General features: G+C 45.6%; 1 gene segment (V, D, J or C); it reads left to right on the plus strand.

The window, feature by feature from the left end:
• Positions 1-12,871, plus strand: part of LOC109910611 — a 109,231-nt gene extending 96,360 nt beyond the window's left edge. The window contains 1 exon segment of the C gene segment in view: positions 11,994-12,871. Coding sequence covers positions 11,994-12,322 — 329 coding nt within the window.
• The last annotated feature ends 7,043 nt before the right edge of the window (positions 12,872-19,914 follow it).

The raw sequence follows: 19,914 nt of genomic DNA on the forward strand, positions 1-19,914 counted from the left end.
TCAATCACACACTCACTGAATTGTTACAGTGCACAGGGAGGCCATTCCGCCCATCCTGTCTGGGCCGGCTCTCCAAATGAGCAATTCTCCTGCCTTCTCCCTGTCACCTTGTACATTGTTCCTTTTCAAATAACAGTCTCATTCCCTTCGGAATGTTTCAATTGAAGCTGCCTCCACCACACTCTCAGGCAGTGCATCCCGCACCTTAACCACTCGCTGGCTGAAAATGTTCTTCCTCATCTCAGTTTTGCTTCTTTTACCAATTACTTTCAATCTGTGGCCTTTCCCTCTTAATCCTTTCCCGAGTGGGAACATTTTCTCACAGTTTACTCTGTCCAGACCCCTCCTGATTTTGAATTCCTTGATCAAATCTCCTCACAGCCTTCTCTTATCCAAGGAAGACAGGCCCAACTTCTCCAATCTGTTTTCATAACTGATGTCCCTCATCCCTGGAACCATCTTTGGGAATTATTTTGCCATCTCTACAAAACATTTGCGTCCTTCCTGAATTATTCACATTATCAATGCCCCTCATGATTTTATAAAGTCACTCCTCAGCCTCATACCCTTCAAGGCAAAAAGTCCCAGCCTTTCCAGATTCTCATAGTCAGGGAGTCATACAGCATGGAAACAGACCCCGAAGTCCAACCTGTCCACTCTGAACAGATATCCTAAATTGACCTTGTTCCATTTGCCAGCATTTGGCCCATATCCCTCTGAACCCTTCTTATTCACATACCCATCCAAATATCTTTTAAATGCTGTAATTTTATACGCCTCCAATACTTCCTCTGGCAGCAAGATCCATAAACACACCACCCTCTGTGTGAAAAGTTACCCCTTTTGAATCTTTCCCCTCTCACCTTAAACCTATGCCCCTCTCGTCTTGGACTCCCCTTCCCGAGGAAAAGACCTTGGCTATTCACCTTATTCATGCCCCTCATGATTTTATAAACCTCTATAAGGTCACACCTCAGCCTCCAACACTCGAGTGAAAACAGCCCCAGACTAACCAGCCTCTCCCTATAGCTCAAACACTCCAATCCTGACAACATACCCGTAAATCGTTTCTGCACCCTTTTAAGTTTAACAACATCCTTCTTATAACGGGACAATCAGATTGTTCACACTATTCTTGAAGTGGCCACACAATCTCCTGTACAGCCGCCACATGATGTCCCAACTCCTATACTTAATTTAGCGACCAATAAAGGAAAGCATTCTAAACACCTTCTTCATCGCCCTGTCTTCCTGTGACTCCACTTTCAAGGAACAATGCACCTGCACACCTCCCTCACTTTGTTCAGCAACACTCCACAGGTCCCTACTATTAACTGTATAAGTCCTGCCCTGGTTTGCCTTTCCAAAATGCAACACCTCACATTTATCTATATTGAATTGCATCTGCCACTCCTCTGCCCATTGTCCCATCTGATCAAGGTCCCATTGTACCCTGAGATAATCTTTTTCACTATCCACTGTCCCACCAATTTTGGTGACATGTACAAACTTACTAACCGTACTTCCTATATTCACATCCAAATTATTTATTTAAATGATGAGAAGCAGTGGACCCAGCACCAATCCCTACGGCACACCATTGGTCACTGAACTCCAGTGCGAAAAGCAAACATCTACCACCATTCTCTGTCTCCCATTTTCAAGCCAATTTTGTACCAAATGGCTAGCTCTCCCTGGATCCTATGTGAGATGACCTTACTAATCAGTCTACCATGTGGAATCTTTTCGAACGCTTTGCTGAAGTCCATATTAACAATGTCTGCTGTTCTGCTTTCATCAATCGTCTTTATCACCCCTTCAAAAAACCTCAATCAAGTTAGTGAGACACAACTTCCCATGCACAAAACCACATTGACTATACCTAACCAGTCCCTGGCTTTCCAAATGTATGTCAATCCTGTCCCTCAAAAACCCCTCCAACAACTTACCTACCACTGACGTCAGGCTCACAGTCAAAAGTTCACTGGCTTTTCCTTACAGCCTTTCTTAACTCGCAGCATAACATTAGCCAACCTCTCCACTTCTCCGGCACCTCACCCATGGCTATCGATGACACAAATATCTCAGCAAGGGCCCAGCAATCTCTTCCTTAGCTTCCCACAATGTTCTGGGATACGCCTGACCAGGTACTGGGGATTTATCTACCTTTATGTGTTTTAAGACCTCTAGCACCTCGTCTTCTGTAATGTGATCTATTTTCAAGACTTCACTATTTTCCCAAGATCCCTAGCTTCCGTGTCCTTCTCCACAGTAAACACTGATGCAAAATACCCGTATAGGATCTCACCGGTCTCCTGTGTCTTACCAAAATGCAGCATATCATATTTATCTGAATTAAACTCCATCTGCCATTCCTCTGTCTGTGACCCAGTTGATCAAGATCCCATTATTCTCTTAGATAACCTTCCTCACCATCCACTATGCCACCGATTTTAGTCTCATCCCCAAACTTACCAACTATTCCTCCTTTCTTTTCATCCAAATCATTTACATAAATGACGAACAGCGGTGGCACAATTTTCCACACACAAAGCCATGCTGACTGTCCCTAACCAGTTCTTCCCTTTCTAAAAACATGTAGATCCTGTCTCACAGAATCCCCTCCAACAATGTACCCACCGCTGACGTTAGGCTCACTGACCTGTAGTTCCTTGGCTTTCCTTGCAGCTTTTCTTAAGTAATGGCACAACATTTGCCACACTCGAGTCTGCCTGCACCTCACCCATTACTATCGATGATTCAAATATCTCAGCAAGGGACACATCAGTCTCTTCCCTAGCTTCCCACAATTTCCTCGGATACACTCGATCAGGTCCCGGAGATTTATCCACATTTATTGATTTTAAGAACTCCTCTTCTGTCATGTGGACTCTTGTCAAGACTTTACTATTTACTATTTACTATTTCCATGTCTTTCTCCATGATAAATGCTGATGTGAAATATTCATTTAGGATCTCACCCATTTCCTGTGGCTCAATACATAGGTGACCTTGTTCATCTTTAAGGGGCCCTATTCTCTCCCTAGTTTCTCTTTTGCCCTTTTCCTATTTACCATAATTCTACCACATTTACCCTTGAAAGAGTTCAGGAATTGTTCACCCCCACTCAACTATACCTAGACTGTCCCTAATCTACATCCCTTGTTATTTACCTCAGGGCTTTCCTGCCAACCTTTGACCCCAGTTTATTCAGACCTGATACGTCCTTACCCCCTGGAAGTTGGCATTTACCCCAATGAGTCTTTTTGACCCTGAAATGGCCTTTGTCCTTTTCCACTGTCTCCCTAAACCTTTGTGATACAATGATCACTCTTCCCTAAATGTCCTCTCACTCCTTTCTCATTGGATTGGAAACACACGGCTGGAGAAAATTCACCTGAACACACTCTCACAACTCTGGCCCCTCTCTGCCCTTCACACTGCTACGATTCCAGTCTATATTCAGATAATTAATGTCTCCCATTATAACAATTTTGCACCTCTCTGTAAATTCTTTGCAGATTTGGTCCCCTACATCCTTCCCACTGGTTGGTGACCTATAGACTGCACTGAGCAATCTGATTACACCTTTTTTGTTCCTTATCTTGAGCCAAATCAATTCTGTCCTTGACCCGTCTGGGGCATCCTCTTTCTCCAGGTCTGCACTGATCTCCTTAACCAATCCCACCACCTCTTGCCCTTTCCCCTCTTTCTTATCTTTCCTAAACACCTTGTATCCAAGAATATTTAACTTCCAGTCATAGAACATAGAACGTAGAACAGTACAGCACAGTACAGGCCCTTCGGCCCATGATGTTGTGCCGACCTATTATCCTACTCTAAGATCAAACTAACCTGCATACTCTTCATTTTACTATCATCCATGTGCCTATCTAAGAGTCGCTTAAATGTCCCTTAAGAAGTCATGTCTTTCTTTCATCCCAACCTCTGTGAGATACACAACATCAGATTCCCACTTGGCCATCTGTGTCTGTAACTCTCCAATCTTATTCCCCACACTCCGTTCATTCCCATACATGCACAGTGACCCTGATTTAGACTTTATTACTCTCTCCCTCGCTTTGCCCTGCCTAATAAGTTGATATTCCTTATTCGAGTGCTATCTATCTCTCCCAGGATTCTGTGGACCTTGGTGTTCCTCGCTGATATTCCCTCCCGGTCCCCACAGCCCTGCCAAGTTAATTTAAACCCTCTCCAACAGCACTAGCAAATCAACCCAGAAAGAACTCAGTCCGAGCTCTATTCAGGAGTAACCCGTCCGGTCTGTCCAGCTCCCATCACCCCCAGAGCTAGTCCCAAGGTTCCAAGAATCTAAAGCCCTCCCTCCTGGAACTCTTTCCAGACTCATATTCACCTCTCTTAACCTCCTGTTTCTATTCTCACTTGTGTGTGGCACTGGGTTTAATCCGGAGATTCTTCCTTTTGAGCTCCTGCTGCTAATTCCCTGCCAATCTCCCTAAATTCTGACTGCAGCAGCACATCCCTTTTCTCCTTCTGTCACTGGGACTGACGTGGACCACGACTGCTGACTGTTCCCCCTCTCCCCTCAGAGTGCTCTGCAGCTGCTCAGTGCCATCCTTGACCCTGGCACCAGGGAGACAACACACCATCCTGGATTCCCATCTGCAGCTGCAGAAACACCTATCGATTGCTCTCGCTCTTGAATCCCCTCTCACTATCGCTCTTCCAGTCTTCCTTGTGCCCACCACATCCCTGGACAGTTGAGCCACCCGTGGTGCCATGGGCTTGGCTCTGGCTGCACTCCCCAGATGAACCATCATTCCCATCAGGATTCTGAACTGAATCCTGGTTGGGGAGTCGGATACACTCAGGGGACCCCTGTGCTAGCTGCCTGGTCCTTTCGGACTGCCCCATTCCCTCTCTCCCTGCATACTCTAAAGCTGCAGAGGGACCACATCTAGAAACGTGCTCTCCACGGAGCTCTCAGCCTCACAGACGCTCCGATCTGACACCAGCTGCTGCTCAAGCTCCGAAACCCGGAGCTCCAACTGCTGTCACTGACCACACTTCCTGCACTCATGGTATTCCAGGAGCCGGGAAGCATCCTGGAGTTCCCACATGGAACTGGATGCACATTCTCTCCACTCCCTGGTTATCTCTTGGCAAAGTTCTGATGATAAACAGCTACAGCAGGGCTCACAATCCAGTGCTTTCAGTGTTCCAGGGTTTTTGGGAAACTGTCCGTAAGACTTTAAGATATAGGAGCAGAAATTGGCCATTCAGCCCATTGAATCTGCCCTGCTATTTGTCTTGGCAGATATACTTCTCAACCCCATTCTCCTGCCTTCTCCAGGAACTTTTAATCCCCTTAACAATCAAGAACTTACCAATCTCAATCTTAAATAGACTCACTATCTTGGCTCCAGAGCCTTCTGTGGCAATGAGTTCAACAGATTTATGCCCCTCTAGCTGAAGAAAATTTCCTCCTCATCTCAGCTCTAAAGGGTTTTCCCCTCACTCTGAGGCTGTGCCCTCAGGTTCTTAGTCTCTCCAATTTGTGGAAACATCTTCTCCACATCCACTTTATCCCGGTGTCTCAGTGTTCTGTAAGTTTCAATAAGATTACCCCTCATCTTTTGAAACTCCATCAAGTACAGATCCAGAGTCCTCAAACAATCCTCATACAACAAGCCCTTCATCCCCAGATCATTCTTGTAAACATCGTGTGAACCCTTCCAATGCCAGCTCATCATTCCTTAGAATATGAGTCCCAAAGGTGCTCACAATATTCCAAATGCGGTCTGACCAGAGCCTTATACAGCCTCAGCAGTATATCTGTGCTCTTATATTCCAGCCCTATTGAAATGAATGTTAACATTGCATTTGCCTTCCTAACCACTAATTGAACCTGCATGTGAACCTTAAGAGAAACTGAACGAGGATTCCTAAGGCCCCTTGTGCTTTAGATTTCTAAGGCCATTCCCCAGTTAAAAAATAGACTTTGCATCTCTTCTTCCTACTAAAGTGCATAACCTCACACTTTCCCACATTGTATTCCATCTGCCATTTCTTTGACATCCCTCCGAGCCTGTCCAGTACCTTCTGCAGCCTTCCCACTTCCTCAATACTACTTGTCCCTTCACCCAACACCATGGGCTCTTATCTTATGTCAAAGGCCTTTTGGAATTCTAAATAGATCACATCCACTCACTCTCCTTTGTCTAACTGGTTCATCAAAGAATTCTGACAGATTTGTCAGGCATGACCTCCCCTTGATAAACATGTGCTGACTCAGTCCTATTTTACCATTGCATTTCCAAGTCCTTTGCAATCTCATCCTTAAATTGAAGTGTAAAATCTTACCAACAACTGATCCCAGGCTCACTGGCCTATAATTTCCCACCTTCTGTCTCCCTCCCTTCTCAAACAGGGGTGTTAAGTGAGCCATTTTCCAATCCTCTGGGACCCTCCCAGATTCCACTGATTTCAGAAAGATCAATATCATTGCCTCCACAATCTCCTCAGTGATCCCCTTCTCTGGTGTAATCCATCTGGTCTGAGTGATTTACCCACCTACAGACCATCCAGCTTCCCCAGCACTTTCTCCTGAGTGATGGCCACTACAAGCACCTCTGCCCCCTGACTGTCTTGAAATTCTGGAATACTGCTGGCATTTTCCATTGTGCAGACTGATGCAAAGTTACCTATTCAATTCCTCTCCTATTTCTTCATTCTCTATTATTTCTTCTCCAGCCTCATTTCTCAGCATCCAATGTCCACTCCTGCCTCCCTATTACCTTTTATATGTATAATAGAAATCTTGCAATCTTCTTTTATATTCCTGGCTAGCTTACCCCCATAATTCATCTTCTTTTCCCTTAATGCTTTTACAGTTGTCCCCGACAGGTTTTTTAAGGTCTCCTAATCCTTTGGTTTCTTACTAATCTTCAACACATCGCATGCTTTTTCCTTCTGCGTTTATGATGTTCTTGACTTCCCTTGTCTGCCATCATTGCCTCATCCTTCCCTTACTATGTTTCTTCTTCCTTGGATGAATTTCTGCTGTGAGTCCTGAATAACCCCAGAAACTCCTGCCATCGTTGCTCCACCATATTCCCTGCTCAGCTTCCCTTCCAATCAACTCTGGCCAGCTCTTCCCCTGTGTCTTTGTCATTACCTTTACTCAATTGTATTACCATTCCATCTGATTCCAGCTTCCCCCTCTCAAACTGCAGGATGAGTTCTTTTATATTATGGTCACTTATCCCCAGGGGGTACCTTCACCTTAAGCTCATTAACCAAATTTGCCTCATTTCACATCACCAAATGTAGAACTGCCTGTTCCATTGTCGCTCTCCCACGAGCTGCTCCAAAAAACCACCTCGTAGACATTCCATGAATTCCTTTTCTTGAGAGACGCTACCCATTCCACCTATACATTGAAGTCTGCCATGACATTTTGTATGTATCTTTTCGAGCTTCTGATTTGTTTTCTTCCCCACATCCTGATAGCTGCTTGGAGGCCTGTACACAACTTGCATCAGGTTCATTATTCCTTGTGGTTCCCCGACTCTACCCACACAGTTTCTGCGCCTTCCGACTCTATATCACTTCATGCTATTGATTTAATTTCATTTCTAACTAATAAGGCGAACTCTGCCATCTCTGCCCCTCTGCCTGTCCTTTCAATAGGATATGTATCCTTGGATATTTAGTTCCCAGCCTGATCCCCTTACAGCCATGTTACTGTGATACCCACAACATAGTTGCTGCCAGTTTCAATCTGCAGTACAAGCTGTACGTTTAAGTAAAACATCCTCAGTCCTGCATTGACTGCCCCACCCTTCTCATCCTTGTCCTCTTATCCGCTGTGCCTGTCCTTTGATTCCTGACCCTTTCCATACTCTCTGTTCTATTGTTCCGGAAACTTGAATAACCTCTCCTGAGCCCTCCTCCACTTTAATTAGTTTAAATTCCTTGGGAACCTGATTTACCTTGATTTATGGCACCACTTTGTCTACCTTACTCCAAATTTTAGTTTGTTCAATTGCCAATTTTCCCTCCACTTATATGGTTCATTGGTACAATATGGTATTCACAAATTCTGTCCCTTCCTTTTATTTTCTGATAACAAATAACCAGCAATCCTACCTTCTCCTTTACCTTTCATTTTCTCAGTTTGCATACAACTGAACTCTGTTGCTATCTCTTCGGGTTGAGTTCAGGCCGATATTTAACCTTCAACCAACATCATTAAAAATACTCCCTGATCTCATTGCTTCTTGTGGGATCTTGCTGTGCACACATTGGCTGCCACAGTCCCAACATTACAACAGTGAGTGGTTTTCGAACAAAACTGTTTGTAAGTGTCTTTGGGAGAACCTGATGTGTGAAATGCTCAATAGAAATACAAGTCATTTTTTGCTATGGATGAACAGGGAGTCTTTCAGATGTAAAAAATGCCACTCCATGGCACTATGAGACAAAGAGCAGGGCAGCTCCCCCTGGTGTCCTGGTCAATATTTATCCCCCAATCAACATCCCTAAAAATCTGATGCTCTGCTCATTACCAGTCAGCTCTCTGGGATCTTGCTGTGCACAGTCTGCAGGAGTCGTTAGGGCATCCTGAGGTGGAGACAGGTGCTACACAAGTACACGTCTTTCTTTGAAGTTGAAGTCTCCTGATCCTGACCCTCACCCAGTGTCCACATGCTCCCACCTTCCACGGTCATGGGGTCATTAGGAGCAGTGACTCTGTCTGACCCCCACGACACTGAGACTCATTGCAGCATCAACCATAGCCTCAGTCCAGTGCTGGGCAGCAAGATTTGAAATGAAATCAAGAACGTTCTACATGAACACTCAGTGTGACTCCTTCCTGAAGTCTGTTGATCCAAGTCTGTGCCAAAGTTCTTGGATAAAGTTGTCCCAGTTAGAGTCATAGAGATGTATAGCACAGAAACAGACCCTTCGGTCAAGCTCATCCATGCCAACCAGATATCATAAATTAATCCAGTCCTATTTGCCACCATTTGGCCCAAATCCCGCTAACGCTTCTTATTCATATATCATCGAGTTGCCTTTTAAATGTTGTAATTGTACCAGCCTCTACCACCTCCTCTGGTAGTTCATTCCATACAGGCACCACCATCTGCATGAAAAAGTTGCCCTTTAGATCCCTTTTAAATCTTTACCCTCTCTCCTTAAACCTATGCCCTTTAGTTTGGGACTCACCCATCCAAGGGAAGAGACCTTGGCTATTCACCCTATCCATGCTCCTCATGATTTTATAAATCTCCATAAGGTCACCCCTTCACCTCCAACGCTCCAGGGAAAATAGCCCCAGCCTGTTCAGCCTCTCCCTACAGTTCAAACCCTCCAACCTTGGCAACAACATTTTTGTGAATTATCAGAGGTTAGTTAAGGAGATATCGAGCTCCATCCCACTTTCCAGCTCTTGCTCTGTATCTCTGGAGGTTTTCGTATTTCAAGTGAATATCCAAGTGTTTTTTCATTGTGATGAGGGTTTCTGCCACTCCCACCCTTTCAGACAGTGAGTCCCAGATATCACCAGCTCCTGTTAAAAAGTACTCCTTAACTCCCCATAACCACTTCCCCCAATTCATTTCAATCTCTCCCCATGGTCATTGCCCTCTCTGCCAATGGAAATCAGTCCTTCCTTTCCACGCTATCCAGGCCCCTCATCCTTTTACACACCTTGATCTAAACTCCCCTCAGCCTCCTCTGTTCCAAAGAAAACAATCCCAGCCAATCCAATCATTCCTCAAAGCTAAAACTCCCCATTCCTGACAAAATCCTCATTTATCTCCTCTGTCCCCTCTCTAATGGGATCGCATCCTTCCTGTAATGTTGTCACCAGAACTGGGCTCTAACTGGGGATTTATACAGTTCCAGAATAAACAAAATCCTTGCTGAGAGATAGTAGGAACTGCCGACGCTGGAGTCAGAGATAACAAGGTGTAGAGCTGGTTGAACACACCAGACCACGCAGCATCAGAGGAGCAGGAAAGCTGACGTTTCAGGTTTGGGTCCTTCTTCAGGGTCCAGACCCGAAACGTCAGCTTCGCTGCTCCTCTGATGCTGCCTGACCTGCTATGTTCATCCAGCTCTGCACTTTGTTATCTCAAAATCTTTGCGGTGACTCTCAACCAAAACTGAGGTAAGGGGAGGTGGTGGCCTAGTGGTATTATCGCTGAACTGTTAAACCAGAGATCCAGGTAATGTTCTGGGACCCAGGTTTGAATCCTGCCACAGCAGATGGTGGAATTTGAACTCAATAAAAAAATCTGAAATTACTAGGCTAATGATGACCATGAAGCCACTGTTGATTGTCAGGAAAAACCCATCTGATTGACTAATGTCGTTTAGGGAAGGAAACTGCCATCCTTACCATGTGGCTCCAGACACACAGCAATGTGGTTGACTCTTAACTGCCCTCTGGGAAATTTGGGATGGGCAATAAATACTGCCAAGCCAGCGATGCCCTCATTCCATCAAATAGAAAAGCATTTTACCCCGTGTGTCTTTCTTAACCACCTTACTAAGCTGCATTCATTAAGCACCATGGCCACATTTTCCAGCTTCAAATTGATGAGAGACATTCTTCATTATCCGGGAAACAGATAGAAACATTGTACACAGGAGCAGGAGTAGGCAGTTCAGCCCTTCAAGCATGCTGTGCCATTCAATATGAGCATGGCTGATCACCCCACACAGTCGCCTGTTTCTGCTTTCTCCCCGCATTCTTGGATCCCTTTAATCCTCAAGCTTATATCTAATTCCTTCTTGAAAACATTCCCATGTAATTCCCTTGTGCTGGGAAAATGGATGAGAATTGTTACATTATTGTTTTGGCCAGCACAGAATTGATGGGCCGCTTTTTCCGCGGTCTATGACTCTATATTGTGAATAGCTGAGGAACAAGCACTGACCCTTCTGGTATCCCAACTGGTAATGATCTGCCATTCAGAAAAAGACCCATTTATTTAACTTTGTGTCCTGTCTGCCAATCAGTTCTCCAATCATGTCAGTACCCAACCCCAACCCTCTTGTTTCTTCTGTGTTTATAAAACATCGTTGGGATTTCCCTGATTCACTTGGACATATTTCATCCTGTCAGCTCTTTGCTGTCCTCCAGTCCTGTTTAATTTCACCCCTGCATTTTCTATCCTTCTCTTGGCTTTTTGCAGCATTGAACTCCGGGTATCCAAAATCACCTTCCCTGTTTGGTCTTCCCTTCTCTGGCTGCTTTCTCATATCTGGGCTGAGAGTTTGGATTTGGGAATCCCACCCTTACTGTTTGTGGGAACAGACTCTGAACGATCTCTGTCTCATCCTTGGAGGCAACCCACTGCCCTGACACTGATTTCCCATCAACTCGCTGGTTCCAGTTTCCTTTTACCAAATCACCGCACAGTTTCATAAAATGGTTCATTCCCAAATAAAAACTTTGACACGTTCCATGGTTCTCCATTTCCATCCCTACTGTCAGTCTCAAAAAACCGAAAGAACTGCGGATGCTGTAAATCAGGAACAAAAACAAAGTTGCTGAAAAAGCTCAGCAAGGCTGGCAGCATCTGTGAAGAAAAAATCAGAGTTAACATTTCAGGTCTGTTGATCCTTCCTCAGAACTTCACTGAGAATCAGAATCAGAATCTCACTGAGTTCTGATCACTGTCACTAAAATACTCCCCCATTGATAGCCCTTTCAGCTGCCCACATTCATTCCCTAAACAATGGTCCAAAACTGTCCCTTCTCTTTCTGCTGCTTCACCATCACCTTCTCAGGGGCAATTAGGGATGGGCAATAAATACTGGCCCTGCTAGTGACACTCACATCCCAACAATCAATTTTAAAAATGCCTGTTCTTTTGTCGGGTTTGTTCTGTTTTGGCTACAAAAGTTCAAATGGATTGTTTTGCCAGTTATTGTCCGGCGAATTCAAATCGCTTCGAATGGCATGGATTAAAATTGATTCTCTTGTCTTTCAGGCCGTGACAGGTCTCAGCCCAAGCTGACCCTGCTGCCCCCCTCCCCGGAGCAGGTCCAGACCAAGGGCACTGCCACCCTGGTGTGCCTTGCCAATCACTTCTATCCCGATGAGCTGAAGGTGCAGTGGAAGAAGGACGATACAGTCATTTCGGACGGGGTTCAGACCAGCAACTACCTGCGAGCTTCGGACAGCACCTACAGTGTCAGCAGCCTGCTGACCCTCTCTGGCTCTGACTGGGAGTCCAACGCTCGCTTCTCCTGTGCCCTCACCCATGTCACCCTCTCCTCTCCCCTCAGCAAGAGCATCAGGAGATCAGAATGTGTGTAGTGTGTTTGAGACAGTCCACAGAGGAGACACAACTTTAAATAGAACAGGGCTGAGCTGGCAGGACAAAGGTCATTGTCAGCACGGAATTTCAACTCTATTCCTTCTCGGGACTGGCTCAGAGACACTTCTGAGGTTCACGGGTTAAGGCAGGTCATTGGGACAGTGTACAGGGAGCTTTAGTCTGTATGCAACCTCGGGGTATTCCCGTCCTGGGAGTGTTTGATGGGGATAGTGTTGACTTGTGATGCCAAGTAAAACCTCTCGAAGATGCTGAAGACTGTCAGCTGTACAAAAACAATGTGAACCTCAGAAGTTTCTGCTTCAGTAAACCAGACCTCCTTCCTGCTCAGCCGCCAGTTCCAATTTAAGGTTTTGTCACTGTTTAAAGGGACAGGATTCTCATGTTATTGAGAAAATCGCCACAAGTGTTTTCCTGAAGCTCCATTGTGGCTGTGAATTTGTGCAGCTTCCTCTGTCTGGGCTGTTAATTACAGTCTTTTTTTCTGTCAATTTCAAACTGGAAAAGGAAATAAAGATGAAGAAGATTCAGTCTCTGCCTCTGTATGCGCTTTGGAAATGGACCACACCTCCCCTCAGCTGATTGGCTGCAATTCAGCAAAGTCATTGTCATGATTGCTTACTTGGCCTGTCAATCAATGACACTGTCGATTGGTTTGAGAGCCAATCATCAATCATTTTCAAATGATACTTTGATCTAGAATGTGTCGAGGTCAGAAGATTTCAAACAGAACAGAAACTGAAAGCTGATGTTTCAGGCCTCGACCCTTCATCAGAGAAGGGTCTAGGCCCGAAACGTCAGCCTTTCTGCTCCTATGATGCTGCTTGGCCTGCTGTGTTTATCCAGCTCTGCACCTTGTTGTCTCGGATTCTCCAGCATCTGCAGTTCCTACTATCTCAGAAACTGAAAGCTTCTGGGACTCAATCATACAATTTGAGGGATTCGCTCTTCACTCTGTCGGTCCAGGCTGAGCTGGTGGGATCACATTGTGCACTCTCTGCTGCTTCTGGGTAACACCTGAAATGATCTTAGGCCTATCACAGATGCTAGAGGTGGTGCGTCACTCAGCGCTCCCTGTATGCATCTCTCTGAATGTAAGTGTGTCACTGTGCTGCCTGTACGTGTCTCTCTGAATGTAGGTGTGCTACTCGGTGTAGCCTGTAGGTGTCTCTGTGAGTGTGTGTTACTCGGTGCAGCCTGTAGGTGCGTGTCTCTTCGTAGAGAATAGAATCCCTACAGTGTGAAAACAGGCCCTTTGGCCCAACAAGTCCACACTGGCCTTCACAGCATATTCCCCTATAACTCACCTCATCTACACATCCCTGACACTATGGCCAATCCACCTAGCCTGCGCATCTTTGGACTTTGGGAGCAGCCGGAGGAAGCCCATGCAGACACGGGGAGAATGTGCAAACTCCACACAGTCACCCGAGGATGAAATCGAACCCGGGCTCCTGGTGCTGTGAGGCAGCAGTGCTAACCACTGAGCCACCATGCCACCCCCAAAATGGATCGAGAACAGGGTTTTGTGATGGGAATTGAAGATCAGGGATTAATCTTCTCAAAACATGGTTGAACAACACCACAGCTGATTCAGTATGGGACGGCAGCTGAGAAAGATGAATACTGAGTGTGGAACCGGTTCAGTCCTAGTGGGGAGGGTTTTCAGAGGCAGTGGGCTCTGTGCTCCCTGATGTGTTGCCCGATTGCAATGGGATTTTCTGGAGCCAGGGTCATTCCAGCAGTGACTGTCTGCTCAGACAGTGCTAGCCAGCCATGGTCCTATTTCAAAGGCCAATTAGTCCTAAACTAAGTGCAACCAAAAGAACTGCAGATGGTGTAAATCAGGAATAAAAACAGAAGTTGCTGGAAAAGCTCAACAGGTGTGGGAAGCATCTGTGAAGAAAAAAAACGGAGTTAACGTTTCAGGTTGGGTGACTGCAGTTCTAAGCAAGGGTCACCGGACCCGAAAGGTTAACTTTTTTTTCTTCACAGTTGCTGCCAGACCTGCTGAGCTTTTCCAGCAACTTCCCGTTTTTAGTGCAACAATATTACCTTATGGGGAGGTTGATTACTATCAGCCTTAAGAGGGGTCGCAGTGGGTTAATGAAGGGTAGTATCACCATGGAGGTACCACCTTCTCTCCCCTTGCCTCAGCTGTGGTGACCCTCAGGTTAAACTCACGGACCGTCATCTCTGTCTCTAATGAGCAAGTGGGACTATGCTGCTCCGGGATGGAGGCCACTTTCCTGGGGGATGGAGGGAAGGTCACCTCTCCCAAAGGCAGCACAAGCTGGATTGAAATGGCATCGTGGGTAAGCATGGGCAGGTCGAGGGTGACAGAAGAAGGGTGCTAGGTGGCAGCTCCAGGGATTGTAGTGAGGCACGTGGGGACAAAAGGGGTGTGTGGGAGGGAGTGCAGTGGAAGCAGTTTCAATTGAAATGGAACCTTTTCCAGCAGCAGCGTGACCTTCAGCACCATGGTGGGATGGGAGGGGGGTGTCCCTGACTGTGAGGCTCATTGGCTATTCTCGGTGTTACTCCACACAGCCACTCGCCTGGTCACCACGGGACCTTGCTCATGTCTACACCATCACCTGCACCCACTGTCTGCATTCTCTGTCTATTCCCTCTGTCTACACTCTCCGTCTACACCCACTGTGTACACCCTCCATCTACATCCCCTGTCTACACCTTCTGCTGTTGTAAGACTGTGTCCAATGGTTCCATTGAGATTACTGCAACAGAAGCCTGGATTTTAGAATCGGCAAAAGTTGTCTTGTAACCCTGACCCTCAAAGTCTGTTTTCCTCACTGGGCTGATTAATATTAATTCCTAAAAGCCATTTGAATGCTGCGATGGCAGGACCGACGTATGAGGAGAGTAGAGTTGGTGAGGATTGTATACAGTGGAGTTTAGAAGAGTGAAGGAAGGGAATCCCATAGAAACATATAAAATTCGAACAGGACTGGATAAGTTAGATGGAGGAAGGATGTTCACGATGGTGGGGGAGTCCAGAACCAGGGGTCACAGTTTAAGGTTTAGGGGTTAACTTTATTGACAGAGATGAGGGGAAATGTCTTCACCCCGAGAGTGGTGACCCTGTGGAATTCTCTGTCACAGGAAGTGGCTGAAGCGAAAACATTATGTTTTCAAGAAGGAGGTAGATTTTGCTCTTGTGGCTAAAGGATATTGGGGGAGCAGGGGATTATAGTTTTGAGCTTGATGATCAGCATGATCGTATGGAATGGCAGATCAAGCTCAAGGAGCCGAATGATGTTCTCCTGCTCCTATCTTCTGTGTTTCTATGTAGCATAAAATAGATTGCCAGATCATAGAGTCATAGAGTCCTTCAACGTGGAGACAGGCCCTTCTGCCTGAACTGGTCTATGCCCACCAAAATGTCCATCCACACTAACCCTATTTCCCTGCACTTGGCTCATATCCTTCTAAAATTTTCCTATCCATGTATTCATCCAAATGCCTTTTAAATGTTGTTAATGTACCCGCCTCAACCACATCCCCTGGCAGCTCATTCCATATGTGTACCACCCTCTGTATAGAAAAGTTGCCCCTCAGGTTCCCATGTATTCTTTCCCCTCTTACCTTAAACTGATGCCCTCTATCCCTCGATTCCTCAAAGTTGGGAAAAAAACTGAGTGCATTGACCCTATTCATGCCTCCCATGATCTTATACACTTCTATAAGATTCCCCCCTTCAGTCTCCTACGCTCTAAAGAAAAAAGTCCTAGCTTATCCAACCTCTCCCTACAATTCAGTTCCTTGAGTCCTGGCAACATTCTTGTAAATTTCTTCTGCACTCTTTCCAGTTTAATAACATCCTTCCTACAGCAAGATGACCAAAACTGAACGCAATACTCCAAGCGAGGCCTCACTAATGTCCTGTAAGACTGCAACATAACTTCCCAATTTCTATATTCAATGCCCTGACTAATGAAGGCCAGTGCACCAAAAGCCTTCTTCACTGCCCTGTCTACCTGTGACTCCACTTTCTGAGCACTGTGCACCTGAACTCCAAGGTCCCTCCGTTCCACTACACTCCTTAAGGCCCTACTATTCACCATGAAACTCCTACCTTGATTTGACTTTCCAAAATGCAACACCTCACACTTACCCATTTTAAACTCAATTTGCCATTTCTCAGCCCACTTCTCCAGCTGATGAAGATCCTGCTGCAATTTCTGATAACCTTCCTCACTGTCCATGATATCGCCTATTTTAGTGTCATCTGCAAACTTACTTATCATGCCTTGTACATTCTCATCCAAATCATTGATATAGATAACAAACAGCAATGGGCCCAGCACTGACCCCTGAGGCACACTGCTAGTTACAAGCCGCCAGTCTGACAAGCATCCTTCTGCTATTACACTCTGCTTCCTACCATCAAGCCAACTGTGTATCCAATTTGCCAACTCTCCCTGGATTCCATGCGATCTAACTTTCCAGAGCAGCCACCATGTAGAACCTTATCAAAGGCCTCACTGAAATCCGTGTAGACTACATCTACCACCCTCCCCTGATCAACCTTCCTGGTCATTTCACCAAAGAATTCTTAACAAATTTGTGAGGCATGATCTCCCATGTATGAAGCTATGCTGACTACTCCTTATCAAACCGTATCTTTCTAAATGCCTGTATATCTTATCCTTCAGAATCTTCTTAAGTAACTTACCTATCACAGATGTTAAGCTTACTGTCTAAAATTCCCAGGTTTTTCTTTGCAACCCTTCTTAAATAAGGGCACAACATTCGCTCCCGTCCTGTCTTCTGGGACCTCACCTGCGGCTAACGATGATCCAAATATATCAGCCAGGGCCCCCGCAATTTCTTCTCTAGATTCTTGCAGGGTTCTTGGAAATACCTGGTCAGGACCAGATTTATCCATCTTCATACATTTTATTACTTCCAACACCTCCTCTAGACTGTCCTCAAGATGTCGCCACCAACTTCCCCAAGATCCCAAGTCTTCATGTCTTTCTCCATAGTAAACACAGAGGAGAAATATTCATTGAGGACCTCGCCCATCACCTGTGGTTCCACACATATACATCCACTTTAGCCCTAGAGGGATCCTATTCTCTCTCTAGTTATTCTTTTTCCTTTAATATACCTGAGGAATTTCTTTGGATTCATCCTAATTTTCTCAGCCAAAGCTATTTCATGCCTCCTTTTCGCCATCCTAATTTCCGACTTCAGTAAATCCCTGTACCCCCTCTATGCCTCCAGGGATTCCCTTGATCCCAGCTGCCTGTACCTGAGCCACGCCTCCTTTTTTCTCGTCAAAGCCTCAATGTCTCTTGTCATCCAAGATTCCCTACTCCTGCCAACCTTGCCCTTCACCCTCACAGGGACATACAGACCTTGAACTCTAGCTATCACACTTTTAAAGGCCTCCCACTTGCCAGAGGTCCCTTTGCCTGCAAGCTACCTCAAGCAAACCCTGCAAACTCCTGTCTAATTCCATCAAAAATTGCCTTGCCTCAATTTAGAACTTGAACCTATGGACCAGTTTTATCCTTCTCCATCACTATTTTAACATTAATAGAGCTGTGGTCATCGGTCCCAAAGTGCTCCCCCACTGTCATCTCTGTCACCTGTCCTGCCCTATCTCCTAACAGTAGGTCAGGTTTTGCCCCTTCCTGAGTAGGACCCTCTGTATACTGCTTGAGGAAACTTTCCTGAACACAGTTAACAGGTGGAGGCCACTCTGGCAGGTAGATATCCATTCACAGCTTCCACCCACTCACTTCACGCTCCATTTTAATTCAGTCCCCTCCCTCTCTTCCTTTACGTTTATTTATTTGACTGCTGCCCCTCAACGAGCTGTCCTTGCAACCCATCGTTTGTTTTAATTTGCTAACTGGGTGATGTGGTGGTGGGGTTTTCAAAATCAGGAAGAGCTGAATTCTTATAGCCTCTTATGTGCATTTGTTGTGTGCCTCGCTCAGTATGGGCAGCAGAGTGGTTGGCACTGCTGCCTCACAGGGGCCCGGGTTCAACAGTCATACAGCAAAGAAACAGGCCCTTCGGCCCACCATGTCGATGCTGACCAACTAACACCAAACTACACTATTTACGCTATTTATTTCCGAGCTCCCTTCCCCCTCCCCCATTTCTGAAGAAACATCAACTCCTCTGATGCTGCCTGGCCTGCTGTGTTCCTCCAGCTCCACACTGTGTTATACCTAACTACACTAATCCCATTTACCTGCACTTGTCTGTAGCTTACTATGCCCTGCCCTTTTAAACGCTCATCCAGATACTTTTTAAATGCTGTGAGATTTTCTGCCTGCACCACCCTCTCAGGCAGCAAGTTCCATATATTTACCACACTCTGGGTCAAAAAATGCTTTCAGCTTAATCTTATGCCCTCTGGTCTTAAACAGGCCTGAGTGAGGAGTGGAGGCTGTTGAACAGTGTGAGAGGTCAGGAGTGGATGCTGGATCAGGAAGAGGCTTATGTTCTGGAAAGCAGCACAAATGGGGAAGAGATCCAAGAGCTGGCAGCGACAGTCTACAAGCTTCCTAACAGTAGCTATACAGTGGGAAAGAGAATAAATCAGGAGATAATCAGGGCATGTAACAAAGGCTGTTCATTAATTACAAGTGGTTTTAATCCTTCAGTCAATTGGGATAGTCAGATTTTTCTTTTTAATTCATTCATGTGATGAGGGTGTCACTGGCCAGGCCAGCATTTATTGTCCATCCCTAATTGCCCCAGAGGGCAGTTAAGAGTCAACCATATTGCTGTGGGTCTGGAGTCACATGTAGGCCAGACCAGGTAAGGATGGCAGTTTCCTTCCCTAAAGGACATTGGTGAACCAGATGGGTTTTTCAAACAATTGACAGTGGATTCATGGTCATCATTAAACTATTAATGCCAGACTTTCTTTTTTAAATTGAATTCAAATTCCACCATCTGCCGTGGTGGGATTTGAACCTAGGTCACCAGAACCACGTCTGGGTCTCTGTACACAAATAACAGGAGGTTAGTATGTAGGTATAGCAAGTAGTCAGGAAAACTCATCGAATGTTATGGTATATTGTGAGGAGAATTCGAATGCAAGACTTGACTGAAAGATGTAAGATCCTGAGGGGACTTGACCCGGTGGATGTGGAAAGGGATGAGGGAGGATCCAGAACTAGGGGGTCACAGTTTAAAATTAAGGGAGAGTCCATTCAAACCAGAGATGAGGAAACATGTTTTTCTGTCAATGGATTGAGAGTCTTTGGAATTCCCTTCCTCAAAAGGCAGCGGATACAGAATCTTTAGATATTTTTAAGGCCAAGGTAGATAGATTCTTGAGAACTGAGGGGACGAAAGATTATTGGGGAATGTAGGGTTGAGGTTAAAATCAGATCAATCATGATCTTATTGAACGAGGAGCAGGTTCAAAGGGCCAAGAGGCCTAGTTTTGTTCCTTGTCCATACGTTGTCTCATACACTTTAGCATGATCGAAGACTGTCTACCATATTTTCCACCTGTAGATTAAGTTACTTGTGCAAAAGGCCTCATCTGCACAGTGCTTTCACCCCCTTTCACCATGAC

The sequence above is a fragment of the Rhincodon typus genome, chromosome 10 (genome assembly GCF_021869965.1).
Source record: "Rhincodon typus isolate 14 chromosome 10, sRhiTyp1.1, whole genome shotgun sequence".
Taxonomy (NCBI): Eukaryota; Metazoa; Chordata; class Chondrichthyes; order Orectolobiformes; family Rhincodontidae; genus Rhincodon; species Rhincodon typus.